Here is a 25,120-nt window from a genome sequence, read left to right on the forward strand (position 1 = left end):
TAATAAATCAAACTGTCCAAGACAACAACACTGCTATTCCCTCCATAGCCCCAGTTTATCAGTGCAGAATTTCTTCAGGTCAAAGTCTTTGCTATGACCACTCTTTCAGTATTTCATCAGTGAATTTCCTTCCATCATAAGATCAAAAGTAGGGATATTCATTGATGATTTCACACTGTTCAGGCAGAGGGTGATAATTGGTAAATAAAATTTGTACCACAGAAGTTCCAGGCAACGATGTCTCCAACAATTGAAGAGCCTACCTCAACACTATGATTTAAGATTGTTTTCTTGTCATTCTTTAGTACACAAATGTAAAGGAGAATGAAATAGCTGTTATTCTGGATCCGTTGTAGCATAAAAAGAAACAGAATAAGCATAAAGAACACAATAACAAAACAAAAAAGCACAATAAATATAAAATAAACCCTATAAAACACAGTGTACTAGAAGTGTGGCGTTATATACATAAGATTAGCTTATATACATTGACTGATTGTATGTACATAGCGATACTAGATGCAGGAGTATCTGTAGTTAAGGTGACTGACAGGAACGGCTAAGTGACAAAGCGACTCTTGCAAGAGGAACCCTTCTAGGTGGCAGCAGAGCATATGAAAACACAGTAGGACAGTGTGTCAGTGTAGGTATGAGGTGTGAAGTCTATGTATGAAGTGGCAGTGCGTGGGTGGGGGGGGTAGTTTAAGGGCGCTGAAAAGCTGTGGAGAGGAGTGACCGACGTATATGTAGTGATGGTGGTTAATGTGTGTCAGAATTGATAAGCCATCACTGAGTTATATGCTGAGGCAATTCTAATAGCATCTTACACCACAATAAAGGACAAGGCCAGACAAATGGAAACATCCCTATCTACACACACTCTGCTGGCTTGGAAATACAGTGCATCACTGGTTCGTCATTGTTACCAGATCCTGGAAAACTCTACCCAGTTGCACTAAGGGAGTACCTTCATCAAAATGGCTATAGCAGTTTTTCCAATGGTCTTGTTGTTATGCTTGGGCAATCAAAGCTGGCCTTGCTGAAATCATTCTGATCCTGACAAATACAGACATTAAAGAAAAAATTGCTGCTTGATCTGCTGAACATCACCAGCATTTTCCATCTTCACTTTAGATTTCCCAGGACTTGCAGTTTTTTTAATACTTAATTTTCAGATGAATTTTGTTTCAGTCTTAAAGGCTCTTCCAAAGAAAAAATGACATACAATTATGCAGGAATTATAAACTCTGCATTACTCCTCCTTCAGGGGTACTTTAGCAGCAATGTTTCCTCTAACTTTTTTTGCTTGGACTAGCCATCGATCTGAGCAGGAAATTTTTACATGGCTTGAACACTGCAAACACTTTAAATGAGTATTTTTTTTTGAAACATGCATTCTATGAATAGCTGCATGGCAACAAAACCTATGTGCGCAGGAGCATTTCAGTAACTGCGCGGCCATGTGGTCGTGTAGCTTAGAGGGAACAGAGTTTAGCAGTCCCACTGTTGACTCAAGCTCAAAGCCTAAAAACATATTTTTGTAATCAGCCACTAGGTGGTGCAAGGCATCTATGGCAGTCAACCCTTTGCAGAAATGACAGATTAAGTTCACTTGCACCAGCTCAATAGAAACTAATGGGAAAAGGGATCCGTGTCCCTTTCCTATCCACTCCCTAAGCTAGAACCAATGCATCAGAGATTAGTTTCATCTATTAATGAACTTATAAATGCATACTTTAAAAGTTATGGTCATTGCAATAGCAATAATTAGCTTTTTCTCTAAATGATAAAAGAAAGTTGCATTATCACCCATTTTGGATCTTCCATAAACTTTTTTTGCTGCTCAAGCTAAGTGCATGTGAGAGTTTCAGCTGCCAGTTGTACTTCCCTTGTGCATTTATATCTACTAATGGAACTAAATATGCAGTGTTTATCTAGCAGCTGATGATCCCCACACATTTTGTACATGCAACCAAAGACAAATTACTTGTTGTTTAGGTATTACATCTCATTTAGGTATTATTTCTGAAGAGCTGTCACTGTAATGCAGAAACTAATTTACACAAACAACATCTCATAAATGATAAATGAATGAATCGATGTTTTAAACAGTTGTTGTTCGATGGAGGAAATTCTTGCCCAGCAGACCACGAGAACTAAAGATTCTGTTCTGATGAATCGTCAACAACCCAAGACATTGAATCTGTTTCTCTCACAAAAGATGCTGCCTGCTGCCTACCCTGCTGAGTACTTCCAACCTTTTCTGGTTTCATTTTAGATTTCAGAATCTGCAGGATTTTTACTTTTTATTGCATTACTTTCTCTTTTCAAAATTATGCAGTGGCATCATTAATATTTCTCCAGGCAAATTCTTGACACCTAACCTGGAAATTTGTATCCGTGGTGATACAGAATTCCTTCAGTACTGTACTAAATTGGCAGCCTAGAATATGCAGCAGGTTCATAGTCTGTTGTGAAGACTGTCTTATCAACATGTTATGAAAAAAGACTAAGCAAGAGCAAGCTAAGGTTTTTTTTCTTTAGAGTGGGATGGGAGGCCACTTGACAGAAGCGTTTAAGATAGAATAGAGTGGCCCCTTTCCCAGGGTGGCACTGGCCAATACCAGAGGACATCTGTTTAAGGTGAGTAGAAGAAAATTTAGGGGAGATGTCAGAGACAGTTTTTTCTTATATACACACAGAAGGTAGGTGCCTGAAACACACATCCGGGGGTAGTAGTAGAGGCTGATTACAATAGGTATATTTAGCAGACTCTTAAATAGGCAGGCATGTGGATGTAAGAAAAAGGGAAGGTTAGATTGATTATGGAGTAAGTTTACATTGGTTGGCATGTCATACTCTGCTGTACTGCTGTATTTCATCGAGGATGTTACATAGCTGAATGTTGATCATTTAACCAGCTTACTGAGAACTCCAGCGCAGGAAAACAGTCTATATTAATCTGCTCAGGATGGCTTCCTATTCCATCAGATCATGGGTGATCTGAACTTCAACTACTCTGACCTCTTCCTTAACAAATGGTATCAAAAGCACACAAGGGTGAGGAGAAACTTCTCAGCCTTCAATGGCTTAATAAGCAAGTTCTTTCATTTCCTATAGTGGTACTGAAATAGTCCAGTAGAACCAGCTCTTGTCCCTTAGGATGTATCCCTGCACTTTTGTCAGAGGAGACTTGGGAATAGTATAGGGAGCTGGTGTGGTGAAGTACTATAGTGTGCTGATTTCACATTACAGTGTGCAACGGGTCATGATGCATTCACAAATTCTCCATGCTTGAAGGGTTGGGGGAGGGGGGGAATGGCTAAAATATCAAAACTAACTTTTCTAACCAAGAGCTTTACCAGAATGCTGACTGGATTTGAGGATACATGCTATAGGGAGAGGTTGACAGACTTGGGTTGTTTTCTCTGAGTGGTGGTGATGAGATAGAAGCTTTTGAGAAGCTGTTAGATCAGCACATGAAAGTGCAGAGAATGGAAGGATGAACAGTATATATCTTGTAGGCAGAAGGTCTTAACTTAGGTGCTTGATTACTAGTTTAATTAGTTTGGCACAATGTCTTGGGTTGAAGGGCCTGTTCTTATTTTGCACTGTTCTATGTTAACTTCATGGAGATGGCACAAAAAGCAAACTGCTGGAGGAACTCAGTGGGTCAAGCAGCATCTGCAGCGGTAAAGGAATTGTCAAGACTTTTCGGTCAATTTTCTACAACCTTTATGGAGATGCAGTTATGCAGTTTACCTCTGCAGAAGAATTGTTCTTTGATGGTGTCAGTATCAAAGCATGAATTCTTGTGCTATGGAGAAATGTGACATTCAGGTCTGTCACTTTTGGCAGCCCATGAAGATCCTCCTGTTTCAGGTGCCAAACTTTATACTGGGGACTGCAAGTTAAGGGTATTTTATTTCTTTTAACATGGTGTCATTATGTATATGGACTAAATAGACTGTCATTGAACCAGTGTCAAGAAGTACCAAGGCAAACCAAGAGTAAACCCAGCTGCCATACAGAACATTGTCTTCTATATGTGGTAAGACTGTAGCCAACAAACAGACACAAGTTGCCTACAAAATGCAAATCCGTGCTCCTTCCAGTTCATCAGCAAACTCGGTGGTTTGTTGCTGGTAACAATTGTAGCCCACACAGAAATATAGGAAAAGCTAGGAACATTCAGCTATTGTCAGAGGTCAGCTATAATTTCAATGAATGGAGGTGCTAAATTATTATTTCTGCATCTGGACTCTGCTTCTTTCAGTGACTTTATGCTCAAAGTAAAAAAATAGGTAAACCGTCTTGCAATGACCTAGAAGTGAAAATCTAATCAATGGAATCAGCAATCACAACAACACAAAACTCATCCAGACATGAAGTTCAAGATGTAATTGTTCTCACTGTATGTTATTTGTTTGGAAATGTTGGTGTGAAATGTCCCTCTTAGTTAGAAGTCTGGTGCATCTTCCATTGTTTAATAAAAACTGTCAGTAGGTATATTTATCACTGGCAAATTGCTCTCGCCCTTAGTGACAGATCTGTAAGTATCTCAGCTATTTTCATATAACTCAAACTGATCTCTCTAGACACAACACAAATTTAGAAAAGGCAGCAAAAATTAACATTTATATAAACTGCCACATCCCAGCCTCTGGACATCCCAAAGTAAATGTAAGCCAATGTAGCCCTCCTGAAATAAAAGCAGAGAAATAGTGGAAATTCTCAGCAGGTCAGGCAGCATCTTGTGTGTTAAGAAAGAGAATTTACTCTTCAGATCAATGACTTTTATCAGTTCCATTGAAAGAACTTTGATTTCAAATATTAAATCGGTTTCTCAAATAAAAACAGAAACACTGGAAGGACTCAGCCATTCAATAGACATAGCATAGGTGGAAGATATTGGATTAACTCAGCATTTAATTACTAGTTTAATTAGTTCAGCACAACATCATGGGCCAAAGGGTCCATTTCTGTGCCGTACTGATAAATGCTCTGTTAAGTTTGGTGGAATGAGAAAGTAGTTGTGGTGAGGACCTACAAGCACCTGGACGACAGACTTGAGTGAAGCACCAACACAGAGACCGTGCACAAGAGGGGCTGGAGTTTCCTCTACTTCCTGAGGAGACTGAGATCCTTTGGACTATGCAGCCTTCTCCTTCATATGTTCTACCAGTCTGTTGTCGCCAGTACAATCTTCTATGTGATTTATGGGCAATGGCATCAGCACAGGTGATGCCAACAGTCTCAAAAAGCTGAATAGAAAGGTTGGCTGAACAGGAACACTTTTAGTAATAGACTAAGACAACTGCACTGTTCCAAAGAGGTCATTCTTAGATTCGGCCATTAGGCTCTTTCATGAACCAACCTATAGGCGGGGAAATGATGACCTCCTCCTGTTACACTGTTTGCAGTAACTTATTTTTTTTTATTTCTTACTTCTCTTCTAATATTTGTATATCTGTGCACATGTAGTGCTACTGTGACACTGTAATTTCCTTTGAGATCAATAAAGTGACTATCTAGTTAATGTTTCAGAGTGGTCAGAAGAGTAGAGGGCTTACAGTTTTCAAACCAGAGCGGGGAGGTGGAGTTAGCTAGTGCCAGAGTGACCAACATGCACCTGTGGCATCAGAGGAGCCAACACACTTAGCACTGTTACACCAGCATCAAAAATGCTTACTGTGTTATCCCAAGCCCATACTTCGGCAAATCCGACTTCTGTCCATATGTTAGCTGTACTCCTGTCAGAGAATGAAGACTGCAGCACCAGTCATGAGAACTATAAAGGTATGGTCAAGGGAAAGGGAGGTGCATTTACAGGAATCAGTGTACTGGACCATATTCAGGGATTCATTCTTTTGAACTGAATGAATATGCCACAGTTGTCGCTGCATCAAGACCTGTGTGGATGAGTGTGTGCCTTCGAGAATATAACAGCCATAGCCAAATCAGAAACCGTGGATGAACCAAGAGATTCGCAGTCTGCTGAGGGCTAGATCTGTGATGTTCAAGAGTGGTAATCAAGAACAGTACAAGAAATCCAGGTACAAACAATGGAAGACCATTGTAAGAGTGAAAAGGTAATTGGTTACGCAGTCGTTATGGCAGGGTTTGTATGGTATTACTTCCTACAAGGCAAAACCTAAGAGATTTTATGCTTATCTCCCAGATGAGCTCAACATTTTTTATGCATGCTCTAAAAGGGAGAATAAATCTACACCTGTGCGAATCCCCACAGTACCTGGTGATGTTGTAACCTCTTCTTGAAGGTTGTTGTCAGCACATCCTTCAAAACCTGTGATGACCAAATATCTGTAGTGTTCAAGGACATCAGCAACCTCTAACTGCGGTAGTTGAAGGATCTCACCTGCTTCAAAGAATATCAATCATACTGTTGCTCGAGAAGAGCAAGATGAGATGCCTCAACTACTTTTACTTGGTAGCACTAACATCTACTGTAATTAAGTGCTTTGAGAGGTTGGTCATGGCAAGGATCTGAACCAGCTGCAATTTGCCTACTGCCACAATGGGTTTACAGTAGACAAAATCTTACTCGCTCTCCTCTCAGCCCTGGACAATAGCAATACCCATTCTAACTACTCTTTATTAATGAAAGCTCAGTGTTCAATACCAACATATCACAATGCTAATCTTCAAGCTGTACATCTCTCTGCAACTGGATCCTTGACTTCCTCTGCAGGAGATCCCATTCAGTGTGGATTGGGAATAAAATCTCTACATTACTGATAATCACCAAAGGCACACCTCAGGCACATGCGCTTAGCCCACTTCCCTACCCTTTCTACACTCATGACTGTGTGGCTAGGTACAGCTGAAACATCATCTATAAATTTCCCAATGACATGACTATTGCCAGCAGAGTCTCATATGGCAAAGAGTAGATGTACAGGAGTGATATAGTTCTGCTGGTTGAATGGTGTCACAACAACAACCTTGAACTCAACGTCAATGTTATGTTTTGTAACTCCAAAACAAAACTAATTGGAAGAAAAACACAGAGCTGGGGATAACATGTCTACTTCATTCCTACTTTAGTAGGGCATGCACATATGATGTGGAGGCATAATGACGTATGCTATTCACGTACTTCTGAGATATAACCTGTAATGAATTAGGAAACCAAACAAAGCATTAAACAATATATTTATAATATTACTGAAATGCTAAATACACAGTACTCCTTCCTACTTAGCTATGAACTCCAACTCAATACAGAATGCATCGCAACTCAAACATGTAATGGCTTGCTCTCTAGTCATTCTATACATATAGTACAGTACAAGACTTCACACCATATTTTTATAACTTTTGTTTCAGATGTTTATTTTTTGTTTTCTGCATTAGTATGTCAGTAAAAAAAAAGCAAATTTTAGATTTTCAAATATTCATTTTCCAGAGGGACAGGGGGATAAAGGGGGGAACATTTGCTTGGATCCAGAAAATGTGAGTGAGAGATATTTAATGAGTACTTTGCTTCAGTATTTACTAAGAAAAAGGACATGGAGGACCAGATTAGTGCTGACTATATAAATATGCTAAGGTGTTTAGATAGGATTTATTCTGGGTTATTGAAGGAGGCAAGAGACGAGATTGCTGGGGCCTTAACTAGTATCTTTGTGTACTCTCTAGGCACAGGTGAGGTCTTGGACGAATGGCGAGGGGGTAATGTTGTACCTCTATTTAAGAAGGGAACAAGGGGAAAATCCTGGGACCTATAGACCAGTGAGTCTTACGTCAGTTGCAGGGAAATTGCTGGAGAAAACTTCTTAGAGATAGGATATATGAGCATTTGGAATTTGATAGCCTAAATTGGGAGAGCCAGTATGGCTTTGTGTGGGGCTGGTCATGTCTTACCAACTTGATCAGAGTTTTTTGACAAGGTGACAAGAGAGAAAGATGGAGTTAGGGCAGTGGATGTTGTCTACATGGGTTTTAGTAAGTTGCTTGACAAAGTCCCTCATGGGAGGCTAATCCAGAAGATTAAGATGCATGGGGTCCGCAGCGAATTGGCTGGATTGAGAACTAGCTTGCACATAGAAGACAGAGGGTAGTGGTTGAAGTGCCTTATCTGAGCCTGAGGTCTGTAATTAGTGGTGTTCCATGTGAATCTGTGCTGGGACCTCTGTTATTTGTGATGTCTATAAATGACTTGAATGAAAATATAGATGGGTGGGTTAGTAAATTTGCGGATGATACCAAGATTAGTGGAGTTTGGATAGTGTAGAAGAATGGCAAAGAATACAGCGTGATATAGATCAGTTGCAGATATGGGTAGAGGCATGGCAGATGGAGTTTAACCCAGATAAATGTGAGGTGTTGCACCTTGGCAGGACAAATGCAAGGAGACAGTACACTTTTAAGGGCAAGATCCTTAACAGTGCCGCTGAGCTAAGAAATCTTGGGATCCAAGTATCCAAGTTCATAGCTCTTTGGAGGTGACGACACAGGTCAATAGGGTGGTTAAGGTGGCTTATGGATATGTTTGTTTTTATTAGTCAAGGTAGTGAGTTCAGAAGTCACGAGGTTATGTTGCAACTTAATAAAACTCTGGTTAGGCCTCATCTGGAGTATTGTGTACAGTTCTAGTTGCCCCACTACAGGAAGGATGTTAAGGCTTTGGAAAGGGGCAAGAAGAGGTTTACCAGGATGCTGCCTGGTTGAGAGGGCATCATGAGAGACAAAATAAATTAGGGTTTTCACAGGAGTGGCGGAGGCTGAGGAGAGATCTGACAGAGGTTAATAAGATTATGAGAGGCATGGATAGAGTAGACAAGGAGCATCTGTTTCCCAGGGTTGAAATGTCTAATACCGCAGAGGAAGTGTCCGCATTGTAGGTGAGAGAGGGTAGGTTCATCGGGGATGTGAGGGGTAAATTTTTTTTACTTACAGGTGAATGCCTGGAATACGCAGCTTGATATTGTGGTAGAGGCAAATACATTAGAGGCTTTTAAGAGACGTTTAGATAGGGAAATGAATGTGAGGAAGATGGAGGGATGTGGACATTGTGTAGGTAAGAAGGATTAGTGTTTGAGTGTTTTTGATTTGCTTTTCAGCTGGTTCAGCACAACAACGTGGGTTGAAAGGCCTGTTCCTGTGCTGCTCTGTTCTATGTTTTATATTCTAAACAATTAAATGCTAGGGAAATTTTTTTATTTCAGAAAAATAACTAATTAAGTATATAGACCACTTTTCAAATGCAAATTTGATTAGAGGGTATATAGCCCAGCTCATGACTAAACAAAGATAACAAACAGGTGCTAATGATCAATGACATAATGAGTTGAATGAATTAAACTGATTAACCAAAACAGAAATGAGAGTAGAAGGAATCAAATGAAGCAAAGGACAACCAAATTAAAAAGTGATGGTGTGGCAGATATGACACTTCAACCTTCATATCAATTCTTACACCATGGCAAGAAGGAGTTTCAAGATGTGCTCTCCAAGCTCTTCTGAAGAAACACAAGGAAACAGACAAGGTCAAGGACCATAAACGCAGTGACTGGCCATGGAAATTGAGTGCAGATGAGAGATAAATCAAATTGATGTCCTTTCTAAATTGGAAGAAGTCCATCACTGCTATCAGTTCTGAACTCACAGAAACCACTGTAGTCCAAGTGCACCCCTCTACAGTCCGGTGAAGTCTCGTCAGAAGAGGTCTTCATAAAAGTTGCTGCCAAAAGCCATTCCTCTGAAATGGGAATAAAGCCATGAAACTCACCTATACACAAAGAACACAAGAACTGGGGTGCTGCATAATGGCAGCAAGTGCTCTGGACTGATGAGTCAAAATGTAAAATTTTTGGTTCAAATAAGAGACAGTTTGTCTGTAGAGGAGCTTGAGGGTGCTACACAGATGAGTATTTGCAGCCAACATGAAGCACAACAGAGGTTCCCTGCAAGTTTGGGGCTGTACTCCTGCAAATGTAGTTAGTGATCTGGTCAAAATCTCAATGCTGAGGAGTACAAGCAGATTCTCAACCATCATGCAAAACCATCAAGGAGGCATCTGATTGGTCCCAACAATTATGCAGGAAGACAATGACCCCAAACACATGTCCAAGGTCATAAAGAACTATCTTCAGCAAAAAGAATAACAAGGAGCACTGCAAAAGATGCTATGGCCTCCACAGAGCTTGGATCTCAAAAGTCTGCGGAAGAACTGTGGCAAGTTCTCCAAAATGCTTAAAGAACCTACCAGTTAATTTTCTTATAAAACTACATGACAGTTGTTATGACCGCAGCCCCATCCTTCTTGAGAATCGCAAGATCGCTATTAATTCGGGTCTTGGACCCAGGAAATGAGAGAGAATCCTCAAGGTTTTGGAATGTGTCCTGGCCCCTCAGCAAGACAAAGCCACAGATAATGGCCATTGTCTCTTGGAGACACCTTTGTGGATTGGGGACTGGGCTACGTGCAAGCCCTCAGGGCAACGTGGGCTGGGTGACGGGGAGAGATTGCATCATCCCAACCTGATTGACATCCGAGACCCCGTGAGTCCAGATAAAAGAGGGGCTGTAGAGACGGCCCCTCAGACACACCAGAAGAGACGCTAGCGATCCCGTATAGTGGGCAGCCATTTGAAGGAAGCCACGTGTGTTCGGTTCCCGTGCCTGGGAGCCAGTGGCGGGTCCCGCAGAAACGATTTTCTTGAACTGACAACGGGGAACCAACTCCCCCGACCCAACAGATTGATCTCATCAAAAGACCCGGGCAAGTTTCTTTTATCACAAATCTCTCTCTCTCTCCAACAAGTGAAAACCCAGCGGCCCCAAAGGCTGAAGCCTGCGTGAACTGAACAGGAACTGAGTGACTCTTATATTTTCAATGGACAATATATTACCCCCTAGATAAACGATAGAGCTCTTTCTTATTGAAGATTATTACTATACCTGCGCTTTAGATTGAGTATTGACGATGTATATTATCTGAATGTTTGTATTAACCTTACTTTTGTACCCCTTTATAAATAAAGACTTTTAAAAATAGTACCATCAGACTTCAACGGACCTCTCTATCTTTGCTGGCAAGTGACCCAGTTACGGGGTATGTAACACAGTGTACATAAGAGAACTGATGCAGTTTTAAGGACAAAGGTGGTCACACCAAATATTGATTTGATTTAGTTTTTTTTTATTGTTTACTGCTCTTTATAGTAATTTTTTATAGTTAGTAATGTCTCATTTCATTATTTTGACACCATCTTCACTTAACAGAATTTTTTTTTAAATGTGCCTCAAACTTTTGCACAGTATACCATATAATACAATTATTATACAGACATCCACAGCATAGTACATTTTAAATTGTCCCTTTTCGGGCTTAAATAATTAATCGCTGTTCGCTGTGGAGGATTTCTTATTCTTGTACAATAATGTTTTTCCTGACAAGGATGGTGGGGGGGGGTCACGCTGCTTGGTAAGTGAGACGTGGCTGTCAAACAATCTCAGGACCTCCTCCATGGTGGTTGCAGGAGTTGACTCTGGAACCGCAGGAAGTGCTTCTGACAGCTCCAGACACTTTCTTCTCTAACAATTGACTCTCAACTGATTGAAGTGTTGTCACTAGATGACATCAGATGCAATCTTCACTATGTAGGACAGTGGTCCAGTTTTGTCCTTAATCTTTCCAATTATCTACTTTTGATCATCTCAGTCCTCACCAGGACTGTTAGTCTAAGAATGAAACATTGAACTTTATTGCTTGATAAGTCCTCAATTTGTCTCAGCTGCTGGTTCTGCATACTCCTCCTGAGACTGGGTTTGCAGAGATCCAAGCATTGATACAAGAGACGACCCAGAACAGCAGAGCTGGTGAGTTGTTGGTTGTGGAGTGTGCTGCATTGTAATATGCAAGGAGGAAATTGGCGAGTTTCTGATTCAGTGTTTCTGATGTAGTGTGTTCCACTGACATTGCCTGCAGTGCGTTCTTCAGAATGTGGATAAACCTTTTCACCAAGCTATTTGTAGCTGGGTGGTACAGTGCGGATGTAATATGACTTATTCATTTTCAGGAAAGACTGGAACTGTTCCACAACAAACTGGTCCATTGTCACTAAATGTTCTGTTGCACTAGTCCTTGAGAAGAGGCTTCTCAACACATCAACAGTGTGTGGGGCTGTACTGCAGGGTATTGGGAACACTTCCAGCCACTTTGTAGGTACATCCACTACTATGAAGAAATTTGTTCCCCTGAATAATCCAGTGTAATCCACATGAATCCTCTGTCAGGGCAGTGCAGGCCATTCCCAGGGATGAAGAGGCATTGCTCTTGGCATCTTCTGGATGTGTTGGCATCCGAACACTGCATGGCAAGCTGCTCGATCTGCTGATCTATTCCAGGCCACAAGACAAAGCTTCGAGTCAACACCTTCATTTTGACCATGCCTAGATGACTGGCATGTAGCTCCTCCAACACTCGCTGTGTTTCATCGGGTAAGTACCGTAGATTTCGCACTACAGAGCGCACCTGATTAAAAGCTGCTGGCTCTAATTTTAGAAAGAAAATCAATTTTGTACTTGTACAAGCCGCACCGGATTTTAGGCCGCAGGTGTCCCACGTTGTAATATGAGATATTTACACAGAAAGATATTACACGTGAGGATTTTTTAACTTTTAATTAAATCCATATGGTAACATAAACAAATACATATTGCAAATGCTTTTTTTCGAACCGTGCCTGTAACGCGGCTACTTTTAAATATACATACGTATCGGTAACACACAAATTACGTTGCGTATACTTTTTTACTGAACAACATTCCAATATCTCCTAACGACTGGTAAAAAATATATATACTGCAGCCTACCAGGAAAAGTTATTGATCGCCTTTAACTTAAAAGCAGCGTTTCGCTCGGGTCTAATGCCCCCACCTTCCCGTTTATCGCAAACCGGTATTTCCCACAAGACGCGGCGAAACCGGATGTGACGTCATAGTATCCCGGGATGTAGTACGGAAAACAAATATACCCGGTACTTAACACTTCTAACTTTAACTAGAAAATACTAAAAAGCGAAAATATTATAAACTAAATAACTGCCATAAAGGCAGCACAATGCTTTTCTTCGTGTGTTTTCCATGTTGATGAGGGTGAGTACAAATGACTGATTTACAATAATTTAATTGTGAAAGTGCGCTTGATTTATCGTACAATTTCATTGGACCTCTGTGAACTACTCATCAATTTTATTGGTCTACTGTTACGAGGCAAAATGTTTTTGGCGGCATGAAAAAAAATCATGCATTAGCCGCAACGTAGTAAAGGCCGCAGTGTTCAAAGCTGTTCAAAGCGTGGGAAAAAAGTAGCGGCTTATAATCCGACATCTACGGTAGTCATCTTAGGCTAGTTTTAAAACTACCTCATCACCACTGTTATGTTTTGTAAATCCCAAACATAAAACTAATTGAAAGGAAAACATGAAACTGGGATAATGTATCCACTTCCTTCTTACATTAGTGAGGCGTGCACATAAGACATGGTGACGTAATGACATTTGGCATTCATGTACTTCTTACATATAACCTGTAGTGAATTATGTAAACTAAGCGTGTTTGATCAATCAATGTATTTACAATATTACTGGAATGGTAATGTACAGCAGTCAGTAAGAGCAAGGAATTGATTATGGACCACAAAGGGGAAGTCGGGAGAACATCAGCAGTTCTCATTGAGGGATCAGCAGTGGAAAGAGTGAGCAACTTTAAGTTTCTAGGTGTCAACATTTCAGAAGATCAATACTGAGCTCACCATGATGACACAATTATAAAGAAGGCACACCAGTGGCTACACTTCTTTCAGATTTAAGGAGCTATCAGATATACATGGAAAACAATGTGACTGGTTGCATCGCTGCCTGGTTATGGGGGCTCCAATTCACAGGATCAAAAAAGGCTGAAGAGGGATGTAAATCCAGCCAGTTCCATCAGGGGCATAAAAGCATCTCTATCTTTGAGGACATCTTCAAAATGCGGTGCGTCAAGAAGTAAGCATTCCTTCTTTAAAGGCCCCCAACATCAGGACCATGACTTCCTGTCATTACTACCATCAGGGAGGAGGTGCAGGAGCCTGAAGACGTACACAATGTTTCAGGAAAACCTTCTTATCCTCCACCATCAGATTTTTGAATGGTCCATGAACACAAGAACACTACCTGTTTTGCACTATTTATTATTTTTATTATTTGTTACTGCTAGTAATATTTTATGTCTTGCACTGTACTGCTACAAAACAATAAATTACATGACATACATCAGCGATAATAAACCTGATTCTGTATATAAAAAAGATAGGCAAAAATCAGTCTGATAAGAAGCAGCAGGAATAAGTAGCAAAACATTTTAAAGAAATGGAGTGAGAAAAGGTCATAAACATGATAAAGAGAAACGATAAGACAGCAGTTTACCTTAAACTGGAGAATTCATAGCTCATTCCAGAAAGCTGTAAGGTGCCCAGATGGAAGATAAGATGTTCTTCCCGTATATCCACAAACATGAGAAAATCGGCAGATGCTGGAGGAAGTCAGCAGGCCAGGCAGCATCTATGGAAAAGAGTAAACAGTTGATGTTTCGGGCCAAGACCCTTCCTCAGTCCTATTGAAGGGTCTTGACTCGAAACACTCACTGTTTATTCTTTTCCATAGATGCTGCCTGGCCTGTTGAATTCTTCTAGTATAACTGGGCTTCTCAGGTCTCTATTCCGCTCTCCTAAGTCTCTACTTAAGCACCTTCCTGACTATCTTAACTCAGCATGACCCACTGAGTTCCTCCAGAAGTTTGATTTTTGAACATTTTTTTTCTCTCTTTTCCAGTGAATGCACAATTGCTGTCAACGATTGTGTTTCCTGAGGATTAACAGTGACCCTCACTCAGATTTGCTGGACTGCTGCTGAAGCCACAGCACATCACTGAGATGATCAGAGAAGCAGCAATGTGTGGTGCTGGTGAAAAGATTTTGGTGGTACTCAAGGCAGTGGTTTTATGATGATTTGTTGGGCACAAGAATGAGAAAAGTGAAAACTTCAAACTGGACTTGCTGTTATAACTGCCATGGCATTGGAATAACAGCAACTATCTACTGTAACTAGTGAGGTCTGAACAACTTAAGATACAGACATTTTGAACATGATGCTGGGACACATCATCAGTGATGTAACCTGGGGTCAATGGGTGCTTTGCAGTATGGGTTATTTTAAAGGGAAGAAAAAGTATAAGCATAGTTTTGATTGATCAAGTCGTCCCTTGCCCAGTGCCTCACAATCATTGTCTCTGTAGGATCTCAGTATTTGGTGCCCATCATTCCATTAATTTCTCCTGCACTGTGCACTCACATACAAATCAAAGCAGAGGCAACCAAAGAAAACTCTGCTGATGCTTATGTTTCATGTGACTTCTCCCACCATTCATCTATTAGGTTGGATTCACGACACCGGGGTCTTCTTTGTGCCGTACTTGTTCTGACCCTTATAGTGAACAACATTATCACAGAATCCTCCTAACCTAATCCTAGTGCTGGCTTCCAGTCTTGTAACTCTTGTGTTGAAATGATTGTCTTTGTTTTCATCTTTTAATAGTTCCTTGTCTCTCATCACATCTCCTCATCTCTATACTCTACAACCTTGAGCTATCTATACTCCATTTCCGGCTATTGCATGTCTGATTTTTGTGACTCCCCTCACTAAAAGAAATGGTCATGCTCTTAGCTTTGATTTTTGCTCATTAATTCTCTCTTTTACCCATGGCAGTTCCTTTGCTTAGACTTTGTAATTAAAAAATGCACCCCCCCGTGAAATATTTAAAATAAACTAATTGGAAACACAGTGCAACATACACAAAATGCTGGAGGAACTCAGCAGGTCAGGCAGCATCTACGAAAATGAATAAACAGTCAATATTTCACGCCGAGACGCTTCTTATCAGGCCAACGTATTATTGGGCTGCTTTCCTTCAGGACTGATTAAACTTGTTCAAGGCATCTCCATTCAGGAGGAAAATTAAAGAAACTATGCCAGCTGGAATGCGGAGCTGACAGCTTAAAAGAGAGAAAGCAGTGGTTTGAACCAAGGAGAAAAGGAGAGAAATGACAGGTCGAATAAACAACGAGAGGAAGAGGAACTGCAGTTCTTATTAAGAGAGAAAATAAAGGATTTCTCGCTGTGAACATGGTTGGTGTGGGTAACAAGTAGAACAAGGGAAATTGGTGGGAATATGGAATATCTGAATTCAGGAATCTGTCAAATTTGGATAAGGTTATGAGGTGCAATTGGTTTAAATTCAATACTGAAAGTAACCTTTGGAGAAATGATAGTGTGGTCACATATTGATAGTTCAAACCATGACATTTTACAATACGAAAACACAGAAAATTTTAACAATAGATTAAAAAAAAGTAAGGAGAATTAACTGGAATACAATTACTCTATCTTCAACAAAAAATTCACAAAGCATCTCATCAATAAAGATAGGAAACATAATTACTAAGCAGGTCAGAAAGCAGGAGTGCAAGAAAAGCAGTAAAACTTTTCATTGGAAAACCACGTGCCCTTATGAAGAGTCTTAGCCTGAAAGGTCAACTGTTTGCTGTTTTCCATAATTGCTGTGTGGCCTGCTGAGTTCCTCCAGCATTTGCAGATTTTCTTACGCTTCCTGATTTCTTTGTTTGTTTTGTAAACTGTTGGATTCTGTTTCTTTTAACAAAGGTTTTAGTGACATGGAACCAAGGCAGGTAGGTGGATGGAGCTAAAATACAGATCTGTAATTGATTAACTGCTTTAAGAGTTCCACACTCACTACATCGTGAAGAAATGTGTCTATGTATGGCTTGTCTAACAACAATCACATCGCTACCTTACATATCACTGGTTCACAATGTTCATTCTCAAGCAGTTAGTCTGTCTGCAAATGATGTACCACATTTTGCTAATATTCTAAGATGCTTTATATGCAGAAAAGATGACTGTAAAATACTATAAAAATTCCAGAATCTCTGCCAATTTCAAGCTGTTGACAAAACTGAGGTCTGACTCCATGATGTAAACACATTCTTTCAAACCTGAACAACTATTAATTAATGGATACAGAGAAAGAATTTGTCTAGCCAGGGAGAAACCTGTTTAGAAAACCCTGTGGCACAAAGATTAAAAAAGACACTTGATGGAATGGAAGCAAGAGAAAATCTGCAGATACTGGGAATCCACGCAACACACACAAAATGCTGGAGGAACTCAGCAGGCCAGGCAGCATCTATGGGAAAAAGTACATGGAGAGATTCCTGCCGAAGGGCCTCGGCCCAAAATGTCGACTGTACTTTTTCCCCATAGATGCTGTCTGGCCTGCTGAGTTCCACCAGCATTTTGTGTGTGTTGATGGAACAGAAGTGCATTTCCAAAGGTATCGAGGTAGGAATTGGAGTTAAGCTGCTAATAGCAACTACTAGTTGGAGCACAGCATAAGATACAAACATTGAGAAAAATGAAGCTTCAGAACTCAAATCCAGGACAGAATCTTTGCCTACTGCATATACCACCTTTAAGTCAATGGCTTAAAGTCTTTTTTAAGAAGCATTACCAAACATGTCTTATATTGAAACATATAAAGCTGTATTACAGTAGATGATGAAACTTGGTTGCAGATGCAAAGGTGGGAGAGGTGGAGAAGTAGAAAGGGTATTTCAGGGAAGTCCAGATCTTAAGACTACAGAAGGAACCATTAAATTCCAAGAGGATATGGTCAAAATTTAAGAAGCAAACATATTGCTAGGCTGCAGGTGAGACAGAAAGAGTAATTTGAAAAAAAGAGTATTTTTAAATGAAAGCACTACTGGACCAGAAGCCATTATAGGACAAAGAGCAAAGGGACAATAGGTGAACAGGACTCAGCGAGGGTTGAAAAAATCAGAAATATTAAAGGAGACAGATGAATTGCTCTCATTTTCTCTCGTTCACTCGACAAGACTCCATTCACATCAATAGCTCCAATTTTGTCATTCTTCAAGTACTAAACTGTGTAACAAGTGGTGTGAAGCAAAATGGAATGCAGTTTAAAACTGATGATGTTGCCTTCACAATGCAGAGTGGGATGAACAACTACATCTGGGCTCATAATGTCAACACATATCAGGATACTATTCTTTTGCCAATTTATGTTCACTAATATCAGAACGCTTTCTCCTTTAAACTCACCTTCATCCTGGTTGTGATTTTTTGATGAATCTTTGGAATGAAATGGCTCTGGCTGCTGTTCCATTTCTTGATCTTGAGTCTTGCTATCTGGCTTGTCCTTTTCCTCAGCTACTTCCTCTTGTTCCTGTTCCTCCTCCTCCTCCTCAGCCTCAAAAGCTTGACTATCCTTCATGTTAAATAAATTACTGGGTGGTTCAGGACGTATTGGTGGTAGTCTCTGAATGGAACGGAAAATTAGAAAAATATATTTATTTAAAGACTTTTCTTTTGAAAAAAGGAATTTACCATTAGATCACTATATGACTACTAATTGTCTCAATTTCTAATCAAAATTGCTTATGTTCGCTATTGGGACAACTTCAAAAAAATGTTAGTATTGCAACTCTCTGTCAGTGACTGTAAAAAGCTGCAGATTTGTTGTGGACACAGCTCACCCTCTCTTCCATGGACTGTATCTACACTTCGCGCTACCTTGGTAAAGCAGACAACATAATCAAAAGACCCCACAACCTTAGACCTTTTCTGTTCTCCCTGTTCTGTCATGGAGAAGATACCGAAAGGACGTACCACCATGGTCATGAACAGCTTTGATTCTGCTGTTATAAAGCTATTGAACAGTTCGAGTACAAGCAGATGGACTTTTGACTTCACTTCCACACCGTTGTGACTTTGCACCTTATTGTCCATCTGCAACTATAACCTTTTATTTGGAATGCTGTTATGCTTTTCCCCTTACTACCTCAGTGCATTATTGGACTGAAATGATCTGTACAGATCACATACGGAGTTTTTCACTGTATCTCTGTACATATGAAAATAACAAACTAATTTGTCAATAATTCAATATCCTTTCCTGGTAACTTACTTCACAACTTCTGGGTAACTTTGCATCTTATTTAAACCTCTTGGAATTTGAATTTTTAAATCAGTAAATTCATCTTGTAATCATATACAAAAAAAGTAAATGGAAAACCTTCATAGAACGGATATATTTTAATGAAGTCTTTTAAATAGAAAAAGATATAAGTTTGAAATACAAATTCTATGCTATAGTTTGATGCTGTGTAAAGTGCAGAAACCAAATAGGAAAGATTCAAACTGAACAAACAGACACAAGATTTGAGAGATAAAAACATTCAGCTACCAGAAAAGATGAATCTGGCAATTATTACTGAGGAATTTTGTAAGTAATTTGTCTATGTGTAAACCTCTCACCAGGGCTTGTTTTCAAACTTGGTTCGTTAGCAATCTCTGTTAACAGCACTGTGACTCAACAGCGTCATCTTTCATAACCAATGCAGGTCTAGGGTCGGCATGATTTGCGTTCAACCAAACAGGAAAATTGGATTGCTCCATGAGGGGCATAAATTGTAGTGAATGATGTGTAAATATTGTCCCATGCAAAGTTATCGTCCGCCAGAAAAATTACAGATCATACACCGGCATAAAATTACAAAGGAAATATATTTACCAATTTTTCAACTTTAATAAACGGTCAACAGAAAAAGAAAAATGAAAAGGCCCATTACAGTTAATCCAGTCCAAATGTGCACATAAACATTAGAGCTCGTTTCTGAAATAGTCAGGACTCTTCACTTTGATTAGTCACACGATGAACCCACATTCTGTGTGAAGGATACCAGCCACAGTTCGAACTTCCCTCAAAGACTATTTCCAGCGAACCGGCTAACTCAGGAGTATTGGCACTTCCTCCTTTTGAACTGTTCATCTGCACAAAACACTTCTTAAAATAGGGGTTTCCCTTCAAGTGGGATCTGCCAAGCATCTTGACTTGTGCTCTTCTCTGCAGCTCCTCACAAAAGACCCCAAACTAGACTACTGTCCTTCAGAAATCTGATCCTGCTCAGCTCTCTTGAAACTTCCATAACATCCCAAAGGGTAAAATATTACAACACGTTACCAAGACAAACCTGACTGGCTGACACAACATTCCTAGGTTGGGCAAATGGCTCCTTATCTTTAGCTGAAACCAGAACACCAGTCTATGAAGCTTATTAACAGGACAACTGTGTTTGCAGAAAACTGCTAATATAAAAATACCTCAGCATAGCAGAAATCTTAACCAGGACCAGGGCATTACATACGTAGTAAACCTTTAAGCCTCCTGCATGCTCTTTCCTTGGATAAGAGGAGTGGCCACTAAGGACTTTACAGAGGGGATTCACCAAGATATTCTCTGGAATGGAGGATTTTAGTCATGGGGAGAGTCCAGATAGGCTGTGCTGCTTTCCCCTTGAGCAAAGCAGGTGGAGGGGTGAGCTTGTGGAGGTATATAAAATTACAAAAAGCACAGACAGGGTAAATAGTCAGAATTTTTTTTTTCCTGATGGGAAAGTTTTGTACACAGGGAGTGGCTGATACCTGCACGACACTGTCAGGGGAAGTAGTAGAATCAAGGGCACATAGGCAGGGTATATAAGGATACAGGCCGAATGCAGGCAAATAAGCATAAATAGCGTGTAATAAATAGCATGTGATATAAGTGTGTGTAGACTCGATAGACCACGGATTTACACCTTGGAAAGTTTCCAGGGCGCAAGCCTGGGCAAGGTTTTTTTTAATGGAAGACCAGCAGTTGCACAAGCTGCAAGTCTCCTCTCTCCACGCCACCGATGTTGTCCAAGGGAAGGGCATTAGGACCCATACAGCTTGGCACCGGTGTCGTCGCAGAGCAATGCATGGTTAAGTGCCTTGCTCAAGGACACACATGCTGCCTCAGCCAAAGCTCGAACTAGCAACCTTCAGATAACTAGACGAACGCCTTAACCATTTGGCCGTGACTTGGCCAGATAGAGTGAATACATATGTTCTCTTGCTTAGGAAAGGGGAACTAAAGGTGAGAGGCATAGATTTAAGGTAAATTGGTTTATTATTGTCAGATTAATGAGGTACAGTGAAAAACTTCTTTCATACTATTCATATAGATCAATTTATTACAACAGTGTACTGAGGTAAAACAACACTAAAGTGCTGAAAAAGTGTTACAATGCAGAAGGTGTAGTACAGGTAGACAATAAAGAAGAATGTCATTATGAGGTAGAATGTGAGGTTAGGAGTCCATTTTACTGCACCAAGGAACTTATAACTGCAAGACAGAAGCTCTCCTTGAGCTTTTGTATCTTCTACCCAATGAGAAGACGGTAAGTGAAAGATTTAAGATACCTGAGGGGAAATTTCACATATAGGGTAGTGCATATATGAATGAAATGTTAGAGAAGCCAGCAGAGGTAGGTACAATAACAGCACTTAAAAGACATCTGGGTAAGTACATGCATAGGAAAACCTCAGCGGGATATGGGTCAAACACGAGTAAATAGAAGCTTGGTGTGCACCATGGTCAGAATGGATAAGGTGGGCCAAAGGATCTGCTTCCATATTGTGTGACTCTATGATGCTAAAAGGGATTAGTATAGATAGGGAAAAAAGTTTGGCATGGACGTGGTGGGCTGAAGCACCTGTTAATGTGCTTTATGACTCCATGTCTCTATGGAAGTGCAGTAAGTGTGAACAATTTTAACATCTCATTCAGGTGGCACAAAGAGCATAGATTCGAGATTTAAACTGGATCATGGATACATTTTTAATCAGATAACTCTAGCAGCGGTTAGTTAAGTGGTATATTGTATTTGCAAATTGTTCAAATGACAATAGCATGATGCAATAATATCTAACTGTTGTTAGCTTAATTGCGCAAAGAAAAAGCAGACATTACTCATTTGATTGTTGAGATCAGGATACTTAATAGTCCAGGTAAAAAAGATGACAATGTGAGAAATTGCTTAGGTTAAAAGTAGGACAGGAATATTCCAGCTAACAAATCATGGGCAAAGCAATGGAAGGAGTTGTGAACAGTACTTATTCATCATCAACCTGCTTCTGATGCCCAGTTTGGATTTCATCAGACTTTTTTGGCTCTAAACCTCATCACTGCCTTGGTTCCAACACGAGTTAAGAGTTGAATTTCAAAGGTGAAGCGAGACAACAGTATTTGATTAAGTGTGGCATTAAGGAGTGCTAGTAAATTGAAATCAATGGGCAGAGAAAAAAAAGACTCTAATGGAAGGAGTTACATATCATATTAAGCATGATGGTCGTGGTCAATGGAACTCAATAATATCAGTCCCAAGACATCACTGCAGTGTCAATTATCCTATATACCAATAATTTACAGCTGCTTTAAGAGTGATTTCTTTGCTTCATCAAAAATGTGGACGTTTGTTGATGGTTGACCACTTCCATGTAATTCACAACTCCTTACAAATCAAGCAGGCAGCAATGCCCTGACCATATTCAGGCATATTCATAGAGGGTAAATAAAGACTATACAATAAATGGAAGAAATAACCATTTCCAACAAGAATGAGTATAACTACCTATTATTAATATTCAATGGCATCGCAATTGCCTAGTTACTCTGCCATTGAAATCTGAGAAGGACCATTGATCAAAAATTCAAATGGATTAACCACATAAGCACTGTTGCTATAAAGTCAAAGGTGTTTGATATCCTATGGCAACTGGATATCTTCTTGAAACTTAAGGTAGGCTCACGGACAGCTTCTACCCCACTATAAGACTATTAAAATGTTCCCAAGTAGGATAAGTTGGACTTCTGACCTCAATATTTTCCTTGTTTCGATCTTGCACCTTAATTGTGTACCTGCACTGTACCTGTACATACTCTATAGCTGTGACTTTTTAAAATCGGCGTTGTTACTGTTTTATCATGCTCTACCTCAAAACACTGTGAAATGATCTGATCTGTATGAACAGTATGCAAGAAAAGCTTTTTACTGTATCTTGGTGCATGGGACAGCAATAAACTTACTCCAATTTTCAAGTACCTCTATCAGAATCATGATGGAATGCTCTCTACTTGATTGGATTAATGCTGTTCAACAACAGTCAGAGACTAACATCATCCAAGACAAAGCAGCTTCAAAATACATTGCAGTTCCTCACCTAGGTTTATGTTACAGTGACTTCCAAACCTGTGAACTCTACCACCAAGAATGATGTAGACAGCAGATGCATTGAACTCCACCACCTACAGCTTTAGCTCCAGGTTATACAGTATCTTGATTTTGAAAGGTATCACTGTTCCTTCAGCAATGCCACAATGAAATCCTAGAACCTCCTACCTAAAAACAATGCGGGAGCAACTTCAGCCCAAGGACTACAGTGATTCAAGGAGGACCTTAACAGCAACTGGGGACAGGCAATAAATGCTGGCAATGCCCAAATCTCAAAAATTAATATAAACAAGGATGGCACCACCATTTCCCTGGAAAATCATTTATCCAAATTTTTGAACAATTTAGGCAAAATGATAGGTACATTATTAATGTGCTCACCAGCTCAAGACTTGCCTGCTATCTTATCCAACTCAATCCCAGTGTTTCAGTCTTAAAGTTCTGCATATATCAGTGGCTAGTTCCCAGGACAGTTCTCATACCTCAAGAGTTTGATGCTGGTGCTGATAGCAGAGAAAGACCTGCTCACTATCCAATAACAGTCATCACCTCCAGAAGCATCATATAAATTTGCCCAATCAAGATCTGGTGATATGCAAATTTTCATGAGCAACCTGGCATATGTTGAGATCCTAATGTGGGCTGTGGTAGATTGGTGTCACCTTTCAAAATACTAATTCTCTCTCTGCAGGCCTAACTTGCTTTATTTCCAGTTTTGACCAGCACTGCTGGGAGCCCCAGACAAGCTGAACGACAGATTGAAGTGTTTGGCATCTGCTCTGTTTCTGGACTCTGGAGTTAATAGTACAGCCTAATTGTGCTGGTATTTCCCGAATAGCTCACCTGTATTCTATCCCAGTTAAAACTGGCAAAGAATCAGAATTGTAATTAATTTATAAAGGGATTCCCAATCTGAAAATCAAGATAAATTCAGATCTGAGGGGCAGGTCTTTCCACATAGAGGGTGGTGATTATGTGGCATGAGCTGCCACAGTATGTGGTAAAAACAGATACAATGCACTGTTTAAAGGACATTTGGGACAGGTAACTTAGATAGAAGGGGAGTAAAGGGATACGGCCTAAAACAGGCAAATGGGATTAGCATAAATATATGTCATGATCTGCATGGATGATTTGGGCTGAAGGGCCTATTTTTGTTCTGTGCAGCTATGTGACTCTTATTTTACTTTGTCTGATTTAAAAAAAAAGTGTTTTAGTTAGTTAGAGAAAGTTTTTGCATTACCTTTAAATATCCCGACATATCTGAAGCAATTAAATACTCTTGGGAGTCTCAGAGACATTGACATAAGATCACTGTCACAGCCAGGACTATAATAGTACTCCACCATGTATGGTGTCCAAGTTGGAAGGCCAACAGACCCTAGGGTAATTGGACACACTCATCTGTTCCAGGTTAGTGGAGGCATGTGGAGAGCATAGGAGAGATGCAGAGTGGGACAGGGAAATAATCTGGTGGTTGGCTAAATCAAATACTATTTAAACCCACATAACTCAAATTGACAGCTGACTTGAAGGCAGCTCATCTTTTGACGTAGAGCATCCCACAATTATTTTCACATCTTACTGTCTCAATTTCTAAATTTAAAATATATTGTAGAATTTTATGAGCGAATCTACAAAACATTGTGCATGTCAAATCAAAAGAAAAATTCCAAAACCTGTCAACAATTTACTAAAAATTATAAACCAAAATTGAGAAGCTGAAAAAGTATTCACTCTTTTGTAATTACTATGCTAACTTCTCTCAGGTACAACATACTAATACCTTGCCAACTCACCCAATTTGCTGATGTACAAAGAAAACAGTAGGATCACCTGTTTTCAATAAATTCATAAGAATAAATTCCTCTGTCTCTGTAAGGTTCAACATTATGGTAAATTTTCAAAAGATCA

General features: G+C 39.9%; 1 protein-coding gene across 2 annotated transcripts in view; it reads right to left on the reverse strand.

Moving 5' to 3' along the window:
- The window catches only part of slc4a1ap (solute carrier family 4 member 1 adaptor protein), a 150,232-nt gene that overhangs the window by 22,539 nt on the left and 102,573 nt on the right, over positions 1–25,120 (reverse strand). For both annotated transcript variants that reach the window (XM_073056037.1, XM_073056036.1), the window contains exon 11: positions 18,213–18,429. In XM_073056037.1, coding sequence (XP_072912138.1) covers positions 18,213–18,429 — 217 coding nt within the window. The remainder of the gene's footprint in view (positions 1–18,212; positions 18,430–25,120) is intronic.

This window comes from Hemitrygon akajei, chromosome 9 (genome assembly GCF_048418815.1).
Source record: "Hemitrygon akajei chromosome 9, sHemAka1.3, whole genome shotgun sequence".
Lineage (NCBI taxonomy): Eukaryota > Metazoa > Chordata > Chondrichthyes > Myliobatiformes > Dasyatidae > Hemitrygon > Hemitrygon akajei.